This window comes from Sinocyclocheilus anshuiensis, unplaced genomic scaffold (assembly GCF_001515605.1).
Source record: "Sinocyclocheilus anshuiensis isolate Anshui unplaced genomic scaffold, SAMN03320099.WGS_v1.1 scaffold50, whole genome shotgun sequence".
Classification (NCBI taxonomy): Eukaryota; Metazoa; Chordata; class Actinopteri; order Cypriniformes; family Cyprinidae; genus Sinocyclocheilus; species Sinocyclocheilus anshuiensis.
Genome location: NW_015542382.1, coordinates 648,093 through 667,327, shown reverse-complemented (window position 1 = coordinate 667,327; position 19,235 = coordinate 648,093). Strand labels below are relative to the sequence as shown.

The window sequence follows — 19,235 nt, the reverse complement described above, 5'->3', positions numbered from 1 at the left end:
CATGTGCCTTCTTCTCACGGAAGCTCAGCCCGGCGGAAAATAATTGACATCGGCAACAGAGAACTCCATGCCATCAAGCTGGCCCTAGAGGAGTGGAGGCATTGGCTGGAAGGGGCAGCCCATCCATTCACAAGGTCACCTTCCACCAACCCACGGTGCAATTCCTGGGGTATAACATTGATCGTACTGAGAACTACTAACAGAGAACTACTTGCCATCAAGCTTGCCTTAGAGGAGTGGAGGCATTGGCTGGAGGGGGCAGCCCATCCATTCACCGTACTGACCGACCATAAAAACCTCCAATACCTTCGTGAGGCTAAACGTCTAAATCCCCGCCAGGCACGATGGGCATTATTCTTTACCAGGTTCAATTTTACCATTACTTATCGCCCTGGTCCCAGAAACGTCAAGGCAGACGCCTTGTCACGTATTCAGTCACGTAGAAGGCCCAGAAGAACCGGAAAGTATCATCCCACCAAAGATGATTGTCAGTCCCATTGAATGGAATTCCCCTTCAGTGGCCTCCAACACAGCTCCCAACAATCCGCCGGGCTGTCCTCCAGGATGCCAGTACGTACCACGGACACAACGCACCCCAATGATTCACTCTGCTCACTCCTCCCGAGGCACTGGCCATCCAGGGGCCAACAACACCCCCTCGCTGCTACGAGATCGTTTCTGGTGGCCCAATATGGCAAGGGACGTGAGAAGGTTCGTGCAAGGATGTCCAGACTGTGCCATGTCCAAAAGCCCGCGCCATTTACCATCTGGCAAACTCCTTCCTCTGCCAGTGCCAAATCGCCCCTGGTCACACCTAGGAGTAGACTTTGTCACTGACCTGCCCCCCTCTGAAGGTAACACATGCATCCTGGTGATTGTTGACCGTTTTTCAAAATCATGTCGCCTTCTGCCCCTCAGAGGTCTCCCCACTGCACTGGAAACTGCTGAGCTTCTGTTCAATCAAGTCTTCCGATATTATGGAATTCCTGAAGACATCGTCTCCGACCGGGGACCTCAGTTTCTCCAAAGTATGGAATGCCTTCCAACTCTTAGGTGTGACTGGGACATCAGACTGCGCCTGCCCTGTAAAAAGCTCAGTCCCAGATTTGTTGGCCCTTTCACCATCCTGGAACAAGTAAACTCGGTCACTTACAAACTCCAACTCCCCTCACCGTACATAATTCATCCCACATTCCACGTATCACTGCTGAAACCTCACCATGAACCTGTCTCTCTCCCCACAGAGCCTGGACAGACGGAGGAACCCCCTCTTCCCTTGATCCTGGATGAAGGATCAGTCTACAAGGTGAAGGAAATTCTGCAATCCCGGCGCCGTTACATTTTGCAGCTGACTTAATGCTAATCACTTATTAATTCTATTATTGTTTGTGATTTCTTGGTTCAGATGAGGTCTCACAGGTTCGCGCTGGCGCTCTGAAGATGTAGCCTTTGTTGTCCAGAGTGCGGCGGAAGAAGTTTGAGTTCAGAGGTTCAGGATCCTCGTCCCATGATTCAGCAGCTCTGAAACACACACACAAACATATGACGATTAAGCTAATTGTAATCGAGTGAACATTAGCCGAGTCAGAAGCTCCGTCACTCACGTGTTGGGGTAAACGCGCGTGACGCCTCCATTGGTGGATGCGAACAGCGCCAGGAAGCCGTACCTGCAGAGATCAGACTGTCCAATCAATATCTGAATCCAGTTAATACAGTAAATCAACAGACTGTGACGGGTCTGATCTTACGTGTTGAGATCCTTGTTCTGCCAAACGCGTGTGGCGAGATTCCAGAGGATCCCAGAATCCAAGATCAGGTTATGAATGAGACCCTGATCACCTGTAAGCACATTACAAAACATTCAGTCAGACGCTTCTCACAGTTCACTGAAAGATTCATGATTGGAGAGAAACATTTCCCTAAATTCATCCGTGTGTGGTATCTTCACATTTCACATAATGAGAATGTAAAATTATTAAATTATTCAAATTTAATTTTAAGCTCATGATGATTTATTCGTTCATTATGACTGCTGTAATTAGTTTTTGCCAATATAATACTGTCATTATGGGTGATATAAAAAAAAAAATCTAAAAATCAGCTCTGTAATATCTATGTAACGGATCGGCCAGGCTCCGCCACCACCCAATCACAGCGATCCCTCTCACCTGAGTTCTGAGCACCTGCACCTGTCACCAATCTAGCACCTCATCAACCAGCCTGCATAAAAGCACACACCTCAGACCCCCTCACTGTCCGGTCTCGTATACACGTAGAGGACTCAATGACTTTGGTATTGCTTCCCTTTGAATACTTCCCGCATTACTTACATCCTGTGTTCCTCCTAGTGTCTCCTCGTCTCCAAGTGTCTCCTGTTTCTCCTAGTTCCCGGATCGCTGAGGTGTGTGCTCCTCCTGTGTACATTCCAGCCCCTATCAAGCCAAAGACTCGGATTACTCCACGCTCCATATCCTTTGCCCTCTCCTACGAAATCTTCCCTCACCATCACATCCTCCGGACCCAACACCCGTACTCACTGTGACCAAATAAACCATTTTATATATACTAACCTGTTGTGTCAGACCTCTTCCGTTACAGAAGTTAACCAACTAGCATTATACATACCCTTTTGGTTTCTGTACCCAATATTTAAAAAATTTACAAATGCAATAAAAATATCGGTATCGGTACTCGGTATCGGCAAGTACCAAAAATAAAAGTATCGGTATCGGGCGAGTACTGGAAAAAGTGGTATCGGTGCATCCCTAGTTCAAAGGTTTGGGGCGTAAGACACTAATATCTTTATTCAGCAAAATGTTTCTATTTTGAAAGTTTTCAAAATAATGTTAGCTATTTTCAACATTGATAATAAGAGATGTTTCTTGAGCACCAAATCAGCATATTAGAATGATTTCTGAAGGATCATGTGACACTGAAGACTGGAGTAATTATCCTGAAAATTCAGCTTTGCCATCACAGGAATACATTACATTTTAAAATATATTAAAACAGAAATGTAACAAAAACATTACAATTTTATTGTATTTTTAATCTAAATAAATGCAGCATTGGTGAACATTAAAACTTGATTAAAATTTCTTACCAACCCTAAACTTTTGAATGGTTGAATACTCCCAAAATGATATTTCACAGGAAACTAAATATTGAGGTAGCACATTGTTCCAGCTGGCTCTACTCCGACTGATCAAAGGAGGAAGAGATTATGTGTATTTGAGGCAAAATATTTCTGGAATATCAAAACAGGTCTTTTGCATTCAGTGATTTTGAGTTCCACATCAAGCAACGACATCGCGGTCAAATGATGAGATGAACAAATCCACTAATGAGCCGTCCCCATTGGTCTGCTGGTCTCTTTTTCATAAGGTAAAATTAATTTCACACGGGAACTGAGGAAACTTTAACACACCTAAGGGGCATTCGGTGTAACAAGCTTTAAACTGATATTTAATTTGATTCTTAAAGCCTCTGATGACTGCATACTTTCTTATTCATCAAATGTAGGCGGGGTGGGGTGAAGCCATGCTCTTTTCATTTTTATCTTCTGTCTCACTCCTTCGCTTTTAATGAACATTACTCCCCTAGACCGTGCGTGACTCTCTCTCTCTCTCTCTCACTCTCTGAATTCATCACAGTATGTTAAAAGCACATTTTAGTTCATATTCATGGTGTCTCAAAATAGCACAATCTTAAGAAGTACTAAAGAATAATTCTTTGTTCTAGTTCTAGTTCTTTTATTAATAAAGCACATTTAAAACAGTCACAAGACTGACCAAAGTGATGTACAACATAATGATCAAAGATAAAAACACATTCAAAACAAACATCAATATGCAAAAGCTAAAGAAAAAAAAGTGAGTTTTGAACATTTATTTAAAATAATATTTTTTAGCATATTAAGTACAAAATGAATGTGTGAAAACAGAGCACTTTAAGTACATTATGGAAGTGTACTGAAATAAAGTGTATTTTAGTGCACTTTTTTTTTTGCCTGGGCCACCAGGCTATACAACCCCCATAATGTGTAAGGATGCAAGGTTGACATTTTACGAACACAGGGATGAAACTCCAACAAAAGTCTGAAAATGACTAAAACAGATGGAGATCTGTGAATGTAAAGAGGGTGTGGTCAATATTGAAACTTTTAATGGATGACTTTTTACAAGCACATTGGTACTTCGTGAATGTTTGATTTCACTTCCACATGGATCCGTAAGGGAAATCACTTGAGATGGAAGCAGATGGCAAGCTTTTTCTCTCATGCAAACATCAGCACATCCTCCGAGACGGCTGGCTACGTGAGTACCCATATAGATTTATGGCCAAATGCACCAGTTGCAAACGGAATATTGCGCCTCCAGGCATTTCAGATCCAGAATCACTGATAAAGTCAGTTAGGAACGTGTTTAACTGGTAATTTGGCCTCTTGAGACTTACACATAAGAGGGCTGAGCTCTCTTCCAGTGATTTCAATGGAACATGAAGTCTGTACATATTCCTGGTCTAGATCAGGGGTGCACACAAACACGAATGGCCTCTCAGCAATGACCTGTGACTCAGCCGTACGTGTGCGATGCATCAGACTGCTCAGAGACAGGGCAAATGAAGAACTAGGACATGAGCATTGGTCAGCATCATTCACTTGTGTGTGTCACATAGGGTCTTCATCACTCATTAACATCAATCCAACTGTCTCCAAGGGCTATGACATCAGATCATCCTCTTTGCAGGCCCTCTGGAGGATAAGTTATTGCTCAGATGTTGCGCTCTGGGAACAGAGAGTTCTGCAAATTTTGCATGTCTCTCTTAGTTAACACACCTGATTCAGATCATCAGCTCGTTAGAAGTGAGCTACTGCGTGAACTGTGTTCCGATAGACATGTTCCCTATACAGTGTTCATTGCTCCCTACTCCCAGGGGAAATCCATTGAAGTTTACTTCACTTAGGAACATTCATTCACAGATTTGCACACACATAAAAACACACACTTTCTGAAGAAGGAGATGGTTTAAGAGTGTTTAAATTTGCATAAAACACTCCATCATGCAGGGTTGGCTGCTTGCAGAATGACAGACACCACCTTAAAATGGGTAACAAAATGTAATTAACAAGCTAAAACAGTTCAGTCAAAGTGAAGCCTGGTGTTTTCTTACTGACCTCTACCCTCACAGTTTATAATGTATGTTTCAATCAAACATACTGGCATTCATATGTTTTATTATTTACACATTTGTCATTTATCACACTGCTCACACAGAAGGGTCTTTCTGTTAGTCAACGTAGCACATTCATATGACCAACTTGAACCCAATGCAAAATCTGAATTTTCTTAAAAGTGTGCTTTGAATGCTTTAAAAATGTGTTCATAGTAGACTTTTATAAAGTAATGCTAAGTTTAAATTAAATAGATTTTATGAAAAAAATATTACTAATGTACTAAATACATTTTCCCAATTGAGGTACTTCAGTACACTTAATATAAATGCACTAACTAGCACTAACACTTAAATTGATTTTAAGTATAGTCAGATATAGTGCACTTTTGTGGTGTGTAAAGGGATTGTAACTACGCCACAACAAATTGAAGTGTTTTGTCAAAAGAGATAGTTTTGTTTGTTTGTATATTACATACCATACCAGTGCTGAACTGTTGTATCTATGTGGTAATAGGGTAATTGTCCTTTCAATCTATGGTTGTTTACATTTACATTAATTATATTTACAGTCATTTTAATCAAATGTATTATTTCTTACATTCAAATAGTTAATTTATTAATGATGGAAAACAACAGCTTCATGAAGTGACTGCACAATGTGTATGTATACTTGTAGGATGTGTTCATCTTTTTTGGTGCAAACATGCAGGTTAAATGTGTACTTGAGATAGTGAATTGGTGGGTTTTTGTTAAATGTGAGCCAAAATCATCACAATTAAAATAACTGGGATTGGGAAACACTGATGTAGCATGTGTTTTGATATCATGCATCAATTTGGCCTATCCTAAAATTCCTTGGAGAACAAAATGACAATTGTTCAAATGCAATAAAGAAAGAGAAATGCAAATCATTGTGGGATAAGCTTGGATAATCTGATCTTTTAATTTGATGAAAAATGCCTGAGCTCATATTGAAAGTTCTCATTGCAGACTTCAGATGTCGTTTTTTTTTTTTTTTTCCTTGAGTCTGGGTAAACTTTAGAGGTCAACCAATTGATCGTTAATTGGCAGCAATAGTTGATTGCTGGAACTATCGGCTATCAGCAAAAATCCATGTCGAACGTTTTCCGGGTTGCGTCCGGATTGGTTGATTAATCGGTATTGGCCAGTGTGGTCCAACCTAGCTATCGGTATTGGTAAAATTATCCGTCAACCTCTAGTAAATTTGTGTCAGGTGGAAGCATCAAAAATTTAATAAACAGTATTTCAAAACAACAGAATTACAAAATTGCCCTTATATTTAGCTATTTGTTTACGTATTTAGATATTTGGTTCAAAATATTTTTTCCCCAATTAATGCCATAAAATAACACCACTATATATTCCAAATCCATGGCTGCTTAATTAGTCATGATATGTCTACAGATTTAGACCATTTTGCCAACTTTTTATGTAAAATAATAATTGCTGGTTAAATCAATAAACAGGACTGCTCAGAACAACCACTGGAGTAACAGTGCCATGAATATCCTTAAGTAACAATAAAATATAAACTAAAAAATAACACCTTAATTCTTAGTTTAATTACCATAATGTTATAAATATATCACATAAGTCATTTATTTCATTGAAATGCATGCAGCCAGAACACATGACCATTTGTAACGCCTACATCCAGTCAATAGACATTATGATAAATGACAGATATCACAATCCTTTCTGAATCAGCACATGAAATCACAGACATCTTGTTAATAGAACTCAAAAATGTAATTTAGAAAACAAATATTATTCAGGCAAATATGAACAGTGTGTGACATGGAGATCACTAAAATTCTACAGGAGACCTTTGTGAGATTACTATGGCATTTATCTCATGAGAAGCCGACGATTTACACAAAAGCAGCCATTTACTCTGTAAATGTAATCTAATTGACCCTTTGCAAACAGCCTGATTGACAGGCGATCTGACCAATCATAACGCCAAATCTGCCATTTTGTCCGACAAACAAGCCAGACGGGAGAGTAGATTAACTTTGTTTGACTTAAACTATGTGCATTGACATCTTTCCACGGATGAAATAAAATATGTTCTGATGTTCATTCATGCTTATGTCGTGCTTTAAGTAAATATGAAAAGAAAATAGGTTCATGTTCTGCTTGAACTGAGGCAATACAGTGTCACGACACATTAAAGAGCCACAAAATGGTATTTATTGTTTGAATTTCTTAAAAATTTACAAAATTTGTAAGCTGAGACCTTGTTTCATACCAGGTGTAACCTGCTTTGTCTTGTCTGTCAGCATGTTGTCCGTTTTCTCTTTGCTCTGTGATATATTTTTCACTATGTGAGATGATAGTGTGAGAGTAGCATGGCTTGTCGGACATAGCAACAGTAACTAAGGAGGGTGGTTTTTTGCTAAGGGTCCTTTGCATTGGTCACATGGCAATGACAACATGATGGATGTAGTACGTCCAGATTACATTCACACAATATGATGCCTTCAAATGCCTTGATGGCTTAAAATGCTGTCCAGGTAGGCAGCTCACTAGGTTTTGGAATAAATGCTGAACTCATCCTGGGCCTGTAACTCTAAACCAAATATTCCACTCAGAAACGATTAGAATCACTGTCTCCAGGGATCACAGCTGTCAAGCACCAGCATGTACGAAGAGTTCGATTGGTTTTACAGTTGGAAATTTAGTGTTAAAGTTTACATGGAACTTAATGTACCAAATCTCCCTTCACATTTAGCGAGTTCTGTACTGACAGTGTCCCTGATGGATTCATACATTTGTTAAATGGGGAATAAGGGCGTACAGGGGGCTGCCTGTGGCATATGTGAGCAAATGCTCAGGGCGGTGTTAAATGGCGAGGTTTAGAGTGGTAGTTCTCACAGCCAGCTTCCTTCCTGCTGGCTTCGGTCCAATCTAATCACACCGTAAGGACTATTTCTCTTGGTTAGGTGTCAAGGTTAGCATTTTCCACTTGGCTTTTTTTTTTTTTTTATTCTCAGTGATGTTTAAGGGAACGTTTAAGGTAGTTTAAGTTATTATTTCCTAGAACGTACTGCACAGATGCCTTTCAGCCATTTCCTATATTAGTCCGACTTTTATCAGAGACAGTAACAGAATGATTAGAGGATGGGGCAGACACCGCACGCTCCTGCGTCAGACAGGGGTTAAGTGCCTCGCTTGAGGGCATAAAGGCAGTGGCCAGAGGAAGTGCCCACAGTGTGAATTAAATCTTTCCAATCACGTTATGGCACTCTCACAGACTTAGACTACCTCTCTGGGCTATGAAGGGAAAATATAGTGACATAACGCATCAGCTTCCAATATATAGATAAAATGTAGCACAGAACCAAGCAAGAGTGTTCAAACTCACTCTTCAGGTTCAAAATGGAACATATCATGGAATTTTTTTAAATTTACACCCATGTTGGGTAAGCTACTCTAAAAACGTAATTAATTATTAGCTACTAATTACATCTTCAACAATGTAATTAGATTACTGTACCTATTACTCTCTCTAAAACGTATTGCATTACTTAAATCATATATCAATCTCGACCAGTTGAACAATACATGGATAGACATGAAACTGCTCTTTTAATTCTTTCAAATAAGTAATATAAAAATACAAAAGTACACACATGTAATGTAAACAGCAAGATTTAGCCTTTAGAAAATGTAATAACTAAATTATTAATAACTAAATAAAAAATTTAAAAATAAATAAAATACTGTGCTACTGAGCTTTGGTATTTCTAGCAGCATTACTCCCAAATTCCTGTAGAGTAAAATAGCCAGCACATCTTCAATGCAATAAGTTATTACAAGAAGGTCATTACAAATGGAATATTTAAGGTTTTACAACCAGAGCCTGATATCAGATTGAATAAGCCTTGGTGTAGTGATCTTATGTATATGGAGTGGAGATTCTGTGGAAGGTGAGCTTCTATCAAAAGCTCTCATAATAGCGTTCATCCTCTTGAAACCTGGCAACAAGCAAAAAGCATCCCTCATTCAAACACACTTTATTATTGAAATGAGCTCAAAGGAAGCAAGATTGCTTAAGTGGAATCAGGCCAGCAGTTGATGGCTGTGTCTGTGTGTGTGTGTGTGTGTGTGTGCGTTGGCTCATTACCCAGTCTATAATTTGAGATGTTTTTATGATGAAAAAGCCACTTGGTGACAATCAAAGAGCATCTGAAAGCCTGAGCGCACCTAATGACTTTTCCACTGATTGAGCTACAACAAGGAAACATGGAGATCGATAGGATAGCAAACACAGAGAGAAAAGAGGGATAGAGAGAGGGGAGATTGAGTTTAGAACTGACAAATCCATAGACAGCAAGTGTTGAGTTGAATACAATAGAATTATCTTTTGTCTAATAGCCTGTTTGAAGTGGAGCTAAAGAGGAATATGATAAATAAGAATAATAATAAAAACAGCTGCTTAAATCCATTACAGCATATAAAAAATAATGTGTGCATGTATGACACATGACTCACACATGATATATTACAGTCAAAAAGGGAACATCTGGCAAACTGTAGCATGTATAATAGTGAGATAACAAACCGCGGAGCTTAATGTTTACTCTCATCACAGGTCATTTACTGGAACAACCACCTTAGAAATTAATACGAGGAATGTTTATGTTTATTACTGACACCAAAAAGATTAGATGTTGCTTAGATGGTTCATTATCCCAGCAATTTAAGCTCAACTAATGATGATGTATAATGAAAGGAGAGAGTGAAATGTCGCCTGCTGAGAGCAACAGATCTTCACGGCCTCAACTGCATCTAAGGGAAACATCAATAGAGGCTGCGTTCAGAATCTGATAATAAAGAACATCGCTTACAAGTTTACAAAAAAATGATTTTGGCGGCAATGAGGGGGAATTTACTAAGAATGAATTATGCTAAATGAAAGTGCAGTTTGTTTGTGTTATTTCAGCACCCGGTTCAGTAAACGAATAATGCAAATCGGGCAACGACACAAACACGCCCACTAAATCTGTGCTGAATGCAAATTACTAATGCTTGGTTGCATTGGCGGCTGCATAAACTGCACAATTTATCGGTACCATATTGGTTTTTGGGCAATATTAGAGTTTAAAGGTTGATAGTGAATATATAATGACTCATATTGAATCTCTAAAATTGTAATTGCTGACATTTCTACTAGATGCATTAAGATTTCACTTAAAAATACATTTTTACAAACATTAATACAAAACAATTTTACAACATGTAAACATTGTTTAGCCAACTTGGGCTTATTGAAGACAAAAAAATTGCCCATGGTGAAATTTCCAGAAAATTATATTATTTCACAATAAAGTGAAATGTCCAGTGAGTTGTGCTAAAAACGTGTTCAGTTTTATCGAAAACAGATGAATGTGAATCCATTTTTCTGTGCTTCTAGAAGTTGATTTTATTTTATTTATTTTACAAAAATTGTATTGTGACTCGTGTTTCACAGGACTATTATTGTAACAGATCGGCCAGGCTCCACCACCACCCAATCACAACGATCCCTCTCACCTGAATTCTGAGCACCTGCACCTGTCACCAATCTAGCACCTCATCAACCAGCCTGCATAAAAGCACACACCTCAGACACCCTCACTGTCCGGTCTCGTATACACGTAGAGGACTCAATGACTTTGCTACTACTTCCATTTGAATACTTCCTGCATTACTTACCTCCTGTGTTCCTCCTAGTGTCTCCTCGTCTCCAAGTGTCTCCTGTTCCTCCTAGTTCCCGGATCGCTGAGGTGTGTGTTTCTCCTGTGTGCATTCCAGCTCCTGTAAAGCCAAGGACTCGGATTACTCCACTCGTCATATCCTTTGACCTGGTCTACGAACTATTCACTCACCATCACATCATCTGGACCCTACACCTGTACTCTCTGGGACCAAATAAAATTGTTTTATAAATACTAACCTGTTGCGTCAGACCTCTTCCGTGAACATCTCCGTGGTGCTACCATCTTTACAAAGTTGGACCTCCGCAGTGCTTACAACCTCATCCGGATACGTGAGGGGGATGAATGGAAGACTGCCTTTGTGACCCCTACTGGCCACTACGAGTATCTGGTCATGCCCTATGGACTTGCCAATGCCCCCTCCGTATTCCAGGACTTCATGCATGAGGTGCTCCGGGAGTTTCTCCATCGATTTGTCATTGTCTATATAGATGACATCCTCATCTATTCCCGGAACCAGGCTGAACATCGCCAGCACATTGCGGAGGTCCTCCAACGCCTGAAAGAGCACCACCTATTCCTCAAGGCTGAAAAGTGCACCTTCCACCAACCCACGGTGCAATTCCTGGGGTATAACATTGATCGTACCGGTATCCAGATGGACGAGGGGAAGGTGGAAGCTATAACCTCCTGGCCAGAACCCACTACAATTTAAGGAGCTCCAACAATTCCTCAGATTTGCCAACTTTTACCGTTGCTTCATTCTAGACTGATAGCAAGCTCACCAGCCCACTCACAAGCTTACTACGAGGGAAACCCAAATCTCTGTCCTGGACACCCGCGGCCTTAGAAGCTTTCTCCTCCCTCAAGAGAGCCTTCACTAGCGCCCCACTCCTAGTCCATCCAGATCCCGACCTCCCATTCGTCGTGGAAGTCGACGCCTCCACTACTGGAGTGGGGGCAGTGTTATCCCAGCAGCAGGGGAACCCAGCCCGACTCCACCCATGTGCCTTCTTCTCGAGGAAGCTCAGCCCGGCGGAAAATAATTATGACATCGGCAACAGAGAACTACTTGCCATCTAGCTGGCCTTAGAGGAGTGGAGGCATTGGCTGGAGGGGGCAGCCCATCCATTCACTGTACTGACCGACCATATAAATCTCCAGTATCTTCGTGAGGCTAAACGTATAAATCCCCGCCAAGCACGATGGGCATTATTCTTTACCAGGTTCAACTTTACCATTACTTATCGCCCTGGTCCCAGAAATGTCAAGGCAGACGCCTTGTCACGTATTCACAGTCATGTGGAAGGCCCAGAAGAACCGGAAAGTATCATCCCACCAAAGATGATCGTCAGTCCCATTGAATGGAATTCCCCTTCAGTGGCCTCAAACACGGCTCCCAACAATCCGCCGGGCTGTCCTCCAGGATGCCAGTATGTACCACGAACACAACGCACCCCACTGATTCACTCTGCTCACTCCTCCCGAGGGACTGGCCATCCAGGGGCCAACAACACCCTCTCGCTGCTACGAGATCGCTTCTGGTGGCCCAATATGGCAAGGGACGTGAGAAGGTTCGTGCAAGGATGTCCAGACTGTGCCATGTCCAAAAGCCCGCGCCACTTACCATCTGGCAAACTCCTTCCTCTACCAGTGCCAAATCGCCCCTGGTCACACCTAGGAGTGGACTTTGTCACTGACCTGCCACCCTCTGAAGGTAACACATGCATCCTGGTAATAGTTGATCGTTTCTCAAAGTCATGTCGCCTTCTGCCCCTCAGAGGTCTCCCACTGCACTGGAAATGGTTGAGCTTCTCTTTAACAAGGTCTTCCGCTATTATGGCATTCCCGAAGACATCGTCTCAGACCGGGGACCTCAGTTTATTTCAAAGGTATGGAATGCCTTTTTCAAACTCCTAGGTGTGACCGTAAGCCTCTCTTCCGGATATCATCCAGAGTCGAATGGTCAAACGGAGAGGAAGATTCAAGAGGTGGGGCGATTCCTGCAAACCTTCTTCCATGGCCACCAGGATTCCTGGAACCAGTTCCTGGGCTGGGCCGAGTACGCCCAGAATTCCCTGCGACAGCCTTCTACTGGTCTCACTCCCTTCCAGTGCGTGCTCGGGTTCCAGCCTCCACTGTTCCCCTGGTCCGGGGAGCCTTCTGATGTTCCGGCGGTTGACTACTGGTTCCGGGATAGCGAGAGGGTCTGGGACACTGCTCACCACCATCTCCAGCGGGCAGTGCGCAGGCAGAAGATGGCCGCGGACCTTCGAAGAGCCGAAACACCTACCGATCAACCAGGTCAGAAGGTATGGCTGTCAACTCGGGACATCAGATTGCGCCGGTCACCTACAAACTCCAACTCCCCTCACAGTATAGAATTCATCCCACGTTCCACGTTTCTCTGCTTAAACTTCACCATGAACCTGTCTCTCTCCCCACAGAGCCTGGCCAGACGGTGGAAGCCCCTCTTCCCTTGATCTTGGATGAGGGGTCAGTCTACCAAGGGAAGGAAATTCTAATGCACACTATGGTAAAAGTGTTTTGAGGTCATAACATAGTAATGTTCAAGCAGCTGTGATTTATTGATAGTAAATTTGCCCCAGTAATTATAATTTGCATGAAAACAAATAAAGGCTGCTGGGCTTTACTGTTACTGTTTACTTTTTTAAATGACTATGAAAATTCATACTGTACATTATAATGTTGTGATTTTACCTTCATTTAAAATGCATTTAAAATGACCTTATTTTAAAGACAAAATAGTTAATTTATCGGTTATCAGTAAATATGCAAAAATAATTATTTATTGGCATCAGTTTTAATACAAGTGCATCCCTGAAGTTAGTGAATTTGCTTCTGAGTGATTAAGGAAATACCGTAAAGAGTCAAATATGGAGAGAGAGACATGCACACCGACACAACCCAATGACCTGTGAAGTATTCTCCAAATCAGCAGAATAGAGAGCAGAGTTTAGGCTAAAAATGTGCAAACAGTTTAACTTTGATTACAGCCAATGAGCTCCCCATTAAAACCATTAAACTAATTACAGACTGTCTCCTACAGGACAGGGGATCCACAGTCCACTCTAAAACACAAACACACACGCACACACACAAGATTCAATGAAGCATGGAATGCTGGGAAGGAGACAAAACAAGGTAACACAGGGTGTCTTTGTGCAGGACAAGAGTTTAAGTTCACAGTGTGTTCATTCAAGCATGGAGCTTTGGAAATTATTATATTAGAGCAGTTTCTGAAACACTGCATTGTTTTCTGAATTGTTGGGCACTAATAGCAAAAGTAGTTACATGTGTTCGTATCCAATATAATAATCTTCTAAATTTGATGTGATACAGAACAGGATGGAAATGAAAGTCATGTGTGACACTGACACACACTATTGTAACGGAAATATTTTTTCCTACTTTAAGTATGTGACAACATGTAACGTGTATTAAAATTAAGAGGTTATATTACACGGGTCAGGGAGAATGATTATTTACATGAATTTTTAATCACATTATTATTTTCTTATTAATTACACTAAATTAATACATTACAGTGACAGCCACAGTTTTAAAGGGAACCCATGTGATCATCATTTTTGGTTTCAGTATAGTTCTGTAAATATTGCCGAAATCCAAATTACACTATAGTTTGGGGTCAGTAAGATTTATTAAAATCTTGATTTATTAAAATTAATTCATATTTTAATCAGCAAGGACACATTTCATTAATCAAAGGTGACAGTAAATACATATATAATGTTACAAAATATTTTGATTTCAAATAAATGCAGGTCTTTTGAACGTTCGATTCATAAGCAATCCTGTGAAAAAAAAAAGTATCACTGTTTTCACAAAAATATTAAGCAACACTGTTTTCAACTCTTATAATAATATAACATGTTTCTTGAGCACAAAATCAGCAAATTAGAATGAGTTCTGAATGATCACGCGACACTGAAGACTGGAGTAATGATGCTGAAAATTCAGCTTTGCCATCACAGGAATAATTGATATGTTTAAATATATAATTATATAAAATATATATTTTAAATGTTAAAATAGAAAATGTTCAATTGTAATACTATTTCACAATATTGCCATTTTTATTGTATTTTTTGGGAAACATAAGAGACATTATTGCACTACTTTATGTACTGTAATATAAAATAGTTAATTTCAAAGAATATCTGTTTATGATTGCATGTGGATGGTGATGGAGCAAAAAGAGTGTTTTGCTGTATATAAATTCCAGTTTGCAGCTGCTTTACAAGTATCCCAGCAGAAAGTACATAGCTGAACATTACTAGAATGGAATGTAAAGAAATGTTCCTCAAGGGTAAGAAAAAAAAAACTGCAGAGGATCACTATACAGTATGTGTTCATGAAGGAGAAGGCCTTACCACAGTACATGTGTCCTTATAATGAAACATGACAGAAATTCCCAAATGATCTGTGGTCCTTATCTGATCCTAGGAATACCACTGGGTTTTAGAATATCATATGGAAATTCTGTCCTTGTGATCATGTATTAAAGCACTGTAATCCATAATCTCTTCTGACAGCGGCTGATGAACTGTATATGACAGTGTGAGTTGATCTTAGACCAGTATCAATGAATCTGAGCATTATGAAAGAAAGATGGTCCTAAATCATGTGTCATTTCAACCCTAATCTAAACAGACATGGCATGCCTTGTTGGTGTCTCACTGATGGGTTTCAAATGTTCTCGTAGCAATGAAAACCACTGAGAGGCCACAATCACAGAGGCTCTCTGTGATGTAAAGCATATGGCCGTAAGTATGTCAAGCAGAATTACCACCAGCATGTGTGTGGGGGTGTGAGAAAGTGTGAGGAAAAAAAAAAAGAAAACGAGAGAGAGAGAGAGATTGATTTTTGTAAGCACAATGTCAGAAGCAGTAATATAACTCTTTAGCCTTATGAAAGGGCTTCTTGTATTTTTTTTTCTCTCTTCAGGATGGCAATTAGTCCAGCCATTTCATCACCTCATCACTTTAACATGGTTGTATGAATGGCTTTTTTAAACCACTGGTCATTCAGCAAAAAAAAAAAAAAAAAACGCACATATACTCACCTTTGCTTCTATCTGAAACCCTTCACATGAGCTGTCTGGAACATATAAATACACACACACACACACACACACACACACATCAGCTCTTGAGGCCAAACATTCACATACACTAATGGACATTTCCGGGCTCAATATACTCAGTCTACAACCCACAATACAAAGAAGCATTGTAGCTGAGGCAGGGCCGGCCCAAGCCTTTATAGGGCCTTAAGCAGAATTTTATTTGGGAGCCCCCCTCGGTGTCGCCAATACGACTTATTATTGTCAATGCTTGATTATTCGCACACTATAAATCTAACTCACCCATTATCAGTTTTATTTATTTTAGCTGTGTTGCTTACATCATACCAATGTTTTTACCTTTCTGTGATTTTTAATTGTAACAGTAGCAAACCCACAAGAGTGGTCAGGTGTTAATTTGCACGTTAACATTCAGTCTTACGGTACTAAGTGGTATATAAAGTGGTGTACTGAAAAGTAGTTAAATAAACCAGCAGACAATGCATTTACAGAAAAGAATGTTATTTTAACAACATAAATTATTATACACAGCAGCAAGCCATCTGTACATAAAAAACAACAACTCTTAATCTATAACTAACTAATTGAGGCATAATGATATTGGAATATACTAGCAAAGACCCCAAAGGTAGGCAAAGGTAAATAATGTTAAGCTGTTATTAGTACCAAGTTTGTGAAACAGAATTATTTTTTTTCCAAAAAATATATAACCAGGAAAGTTATTTTTACACAGAAGACAAAATCTTTAATCTAAAATTCTATTTACACTATGTTAAAATAGCAGGATTTTCTGCTATTTATACTACTTATTGCAAATAGTGGCAATTATCTGCACCTCAGTATTATAGTACATTATAAAACAGTATGCAATAATAACGTATTGAGTGTAAATTTAAATTTAAATTATTAAATAGGTGCCACCTAATTGGGACAATAAAGCCCTCCCTACACCTACCCTAACCCTACCCGATACTTTATTTTCAACTTTTTGATTATTTCCTTAATTTTCATTGAAAATAAATGCTTTTCTGACGTGATTTGAAATTTGAAAAGGGAGAAAAAAGTTCGCCAAAAGGAGGATTCGAACCCGGGTCGATCGTGTGAAAATGAGTGTCACACATTTTACCATCTGCACCAACTACCATCTGCAACTGTCTTTTGTATTGTTCACTATCCGAATCACACGTTGGTGGGCGGAGTTAATGTGAATAGCCTCTGCCAACAAGGCGGGCTATTTGCACTTAGTGTAAATAGAAACTCAGAAAAAAATCAAGCCATTTCATGTACTCTTGGGGGCCCCCTGGTGGCCACGGGGCCCTAAGCAGCCGCTTAGTTCGCTTATGCCTTGGGCCAGCTCTAAGCTGAGGTCAGAGAGAGGGCAGTAGATAAAACTATATACACCCCAAGCAACCCACCTTATTCAACACAATTGACTAAGATTATTTTTACAGTAACAAACACGTATGTATGTATGTATGTATGCATATCATATAAATACATTAATAAATAATACAATGTAGGCATATATAAATATAAAATACACCAAATACACACAAATATAAATTTACAATATTACAATATACTAATTTACAATATTACATTATTATAATTTTTAGTATAAAATGCTGAGGTTTGCTAAGGAAATATTGGTAACACTTTAGTATATATTAGTTAGTATAAAATGCATACTTCTAGCATATTGGCTATTTATTAGTACTTATATTCTGCAAAACCATATTCTACATTCCTAATCCTACCCAATACCTAAACTTGACAACTACCTTACTAAGCAGTAATTAGGACTTTACTGAGGCAAAAGACATAGTTAACAGTTAATTAATTGTGAGAATTGGACCTTAAAATAAAGTGACCATAATATTTAAAGCTGCAGTCCATAACTTTTTTTGGTTAAAATTTTCCGAAATCAATATTTGAGCAAGTACATAACCAGCCAGTGTTCAAAACTATCGCCTTACTTTAGCCCGATTCACAACGGTAAGCTTATAATAATGTTTTCTAATTTGAGTGGTATAAGAAAAAGTGTCTACATCTGCTCAGACCCTGACGTGACGCTAAGCACTTTTCCACGTCAAAGGCAGTTTTTACAAATATGAGCGTTGGCATGGATTTAAATGCGCACACACTCTAGATCAAATCTGTGCGTACGCACACTTTGTAAATGAGGCTCATTGTGTGTATCAAACAAAAACATAAGAATAAAAATGTAAAACATAGCATACACATTTTTATGATTTTTATGAATAAACCTAGAACACAACTTCCAGAGGTACAGAATATACGTGCGCCATTAAACACGCAGGCAAGTGTGAACTGTAACTTTAGTGTGAACATACATTTAAAAGTATAATAATTAATATTTCAGGAAAGATTTTCACGTTACAATTGACAAAACCTGTATTAAAAGTTTTAATAAAAATGCATTTACTGTAGTTACACAATACATACTCATAAATGTACGCAAACCATCTATAAGTAAGACTACTAAAAATGTGATTAAAACTCATTTAAACCAGATTCCAACCATCTGAGGTGAGCAATGAAAGAAGGAAATTGTCATCTATGATGTGGATACACGATTATCATAGATTTAGCTAATTTAAGTCATTTGCTGGTGTGTGATTAATTACCATGGCTACTGTAAACCATATATATGTTTGTATGTGTGTGTGTGCAGTTTTATCCAGATAAGGTTGAATTGGATAGCAGTGGAAACATGGCTACACCATGCTTTATTACCTAGCGTCTGTTTCAATTTGCACATTGATTGATGTTAATAAAATCATCTGTATGACATCTCTCTTTAGGTTGAGGAAAATGTATATAATCGTTTTGACTCTAGTTGATAATCCATGCCAAACGAACATCACTTTACAGGGCTCTGAACATTCCTAGTGCTCCTGCTGCATCAGCGAGGAGATTCGTATCTGAAGCACATCCCGCGTCAAATGGCGTGGTTATCCGTCAGTGTTAAGCATCTTGACAGGTGACGCTTGTGTGTTAAGTGGCAAGCTAAATGCTTTAAATGTAAATATACTACCTCTGGCACACCGTCTCATTTCCAAGCCATCCTTCATTTCACTTTGTGGCTTCACGGCTTTATGTAAATCGCTCTTCTCTTCTCATTTTCATAGAAATGGATGATTAGTATGTATGGAAGACAGTGTGTTTGATGGTGTTCGAACACGACA

At 39.5% G+C, this 19,235-nt stretch overlaps 1 protein-coding gene across 1 annotated transcript; it reads left to right on the top strand.

The window, feature by feature from the left end:
• The first annotated feature begins 216 nt into the window (after nt 1-216).
• Nucleotides 217-1,357, top strand: LOC107692676 (uncharacterized). Its single transcript, XM_016491843.1, has one exon. It carries the CDS (start codon nt 482-484, stop codon nt 1,355-1,357), a length of 876 nt encoding a protein of 291 aa, XP_016347329.1. The 5' UTR covers nt 217-481.
• The last annotated feature ends 17,878 nt before the right edge of the window (nt 1,358-19,235 follow it).

Excerpts from the sequence above, each read along its gene's own strand:
- LOC107692676 (XM_016491843.1), top strand. The coding sequence starts at position 482 with ATGATTGTCAGTCCCATTGAATGGAATTCCCCTTCAGTGGCCTCCAAC.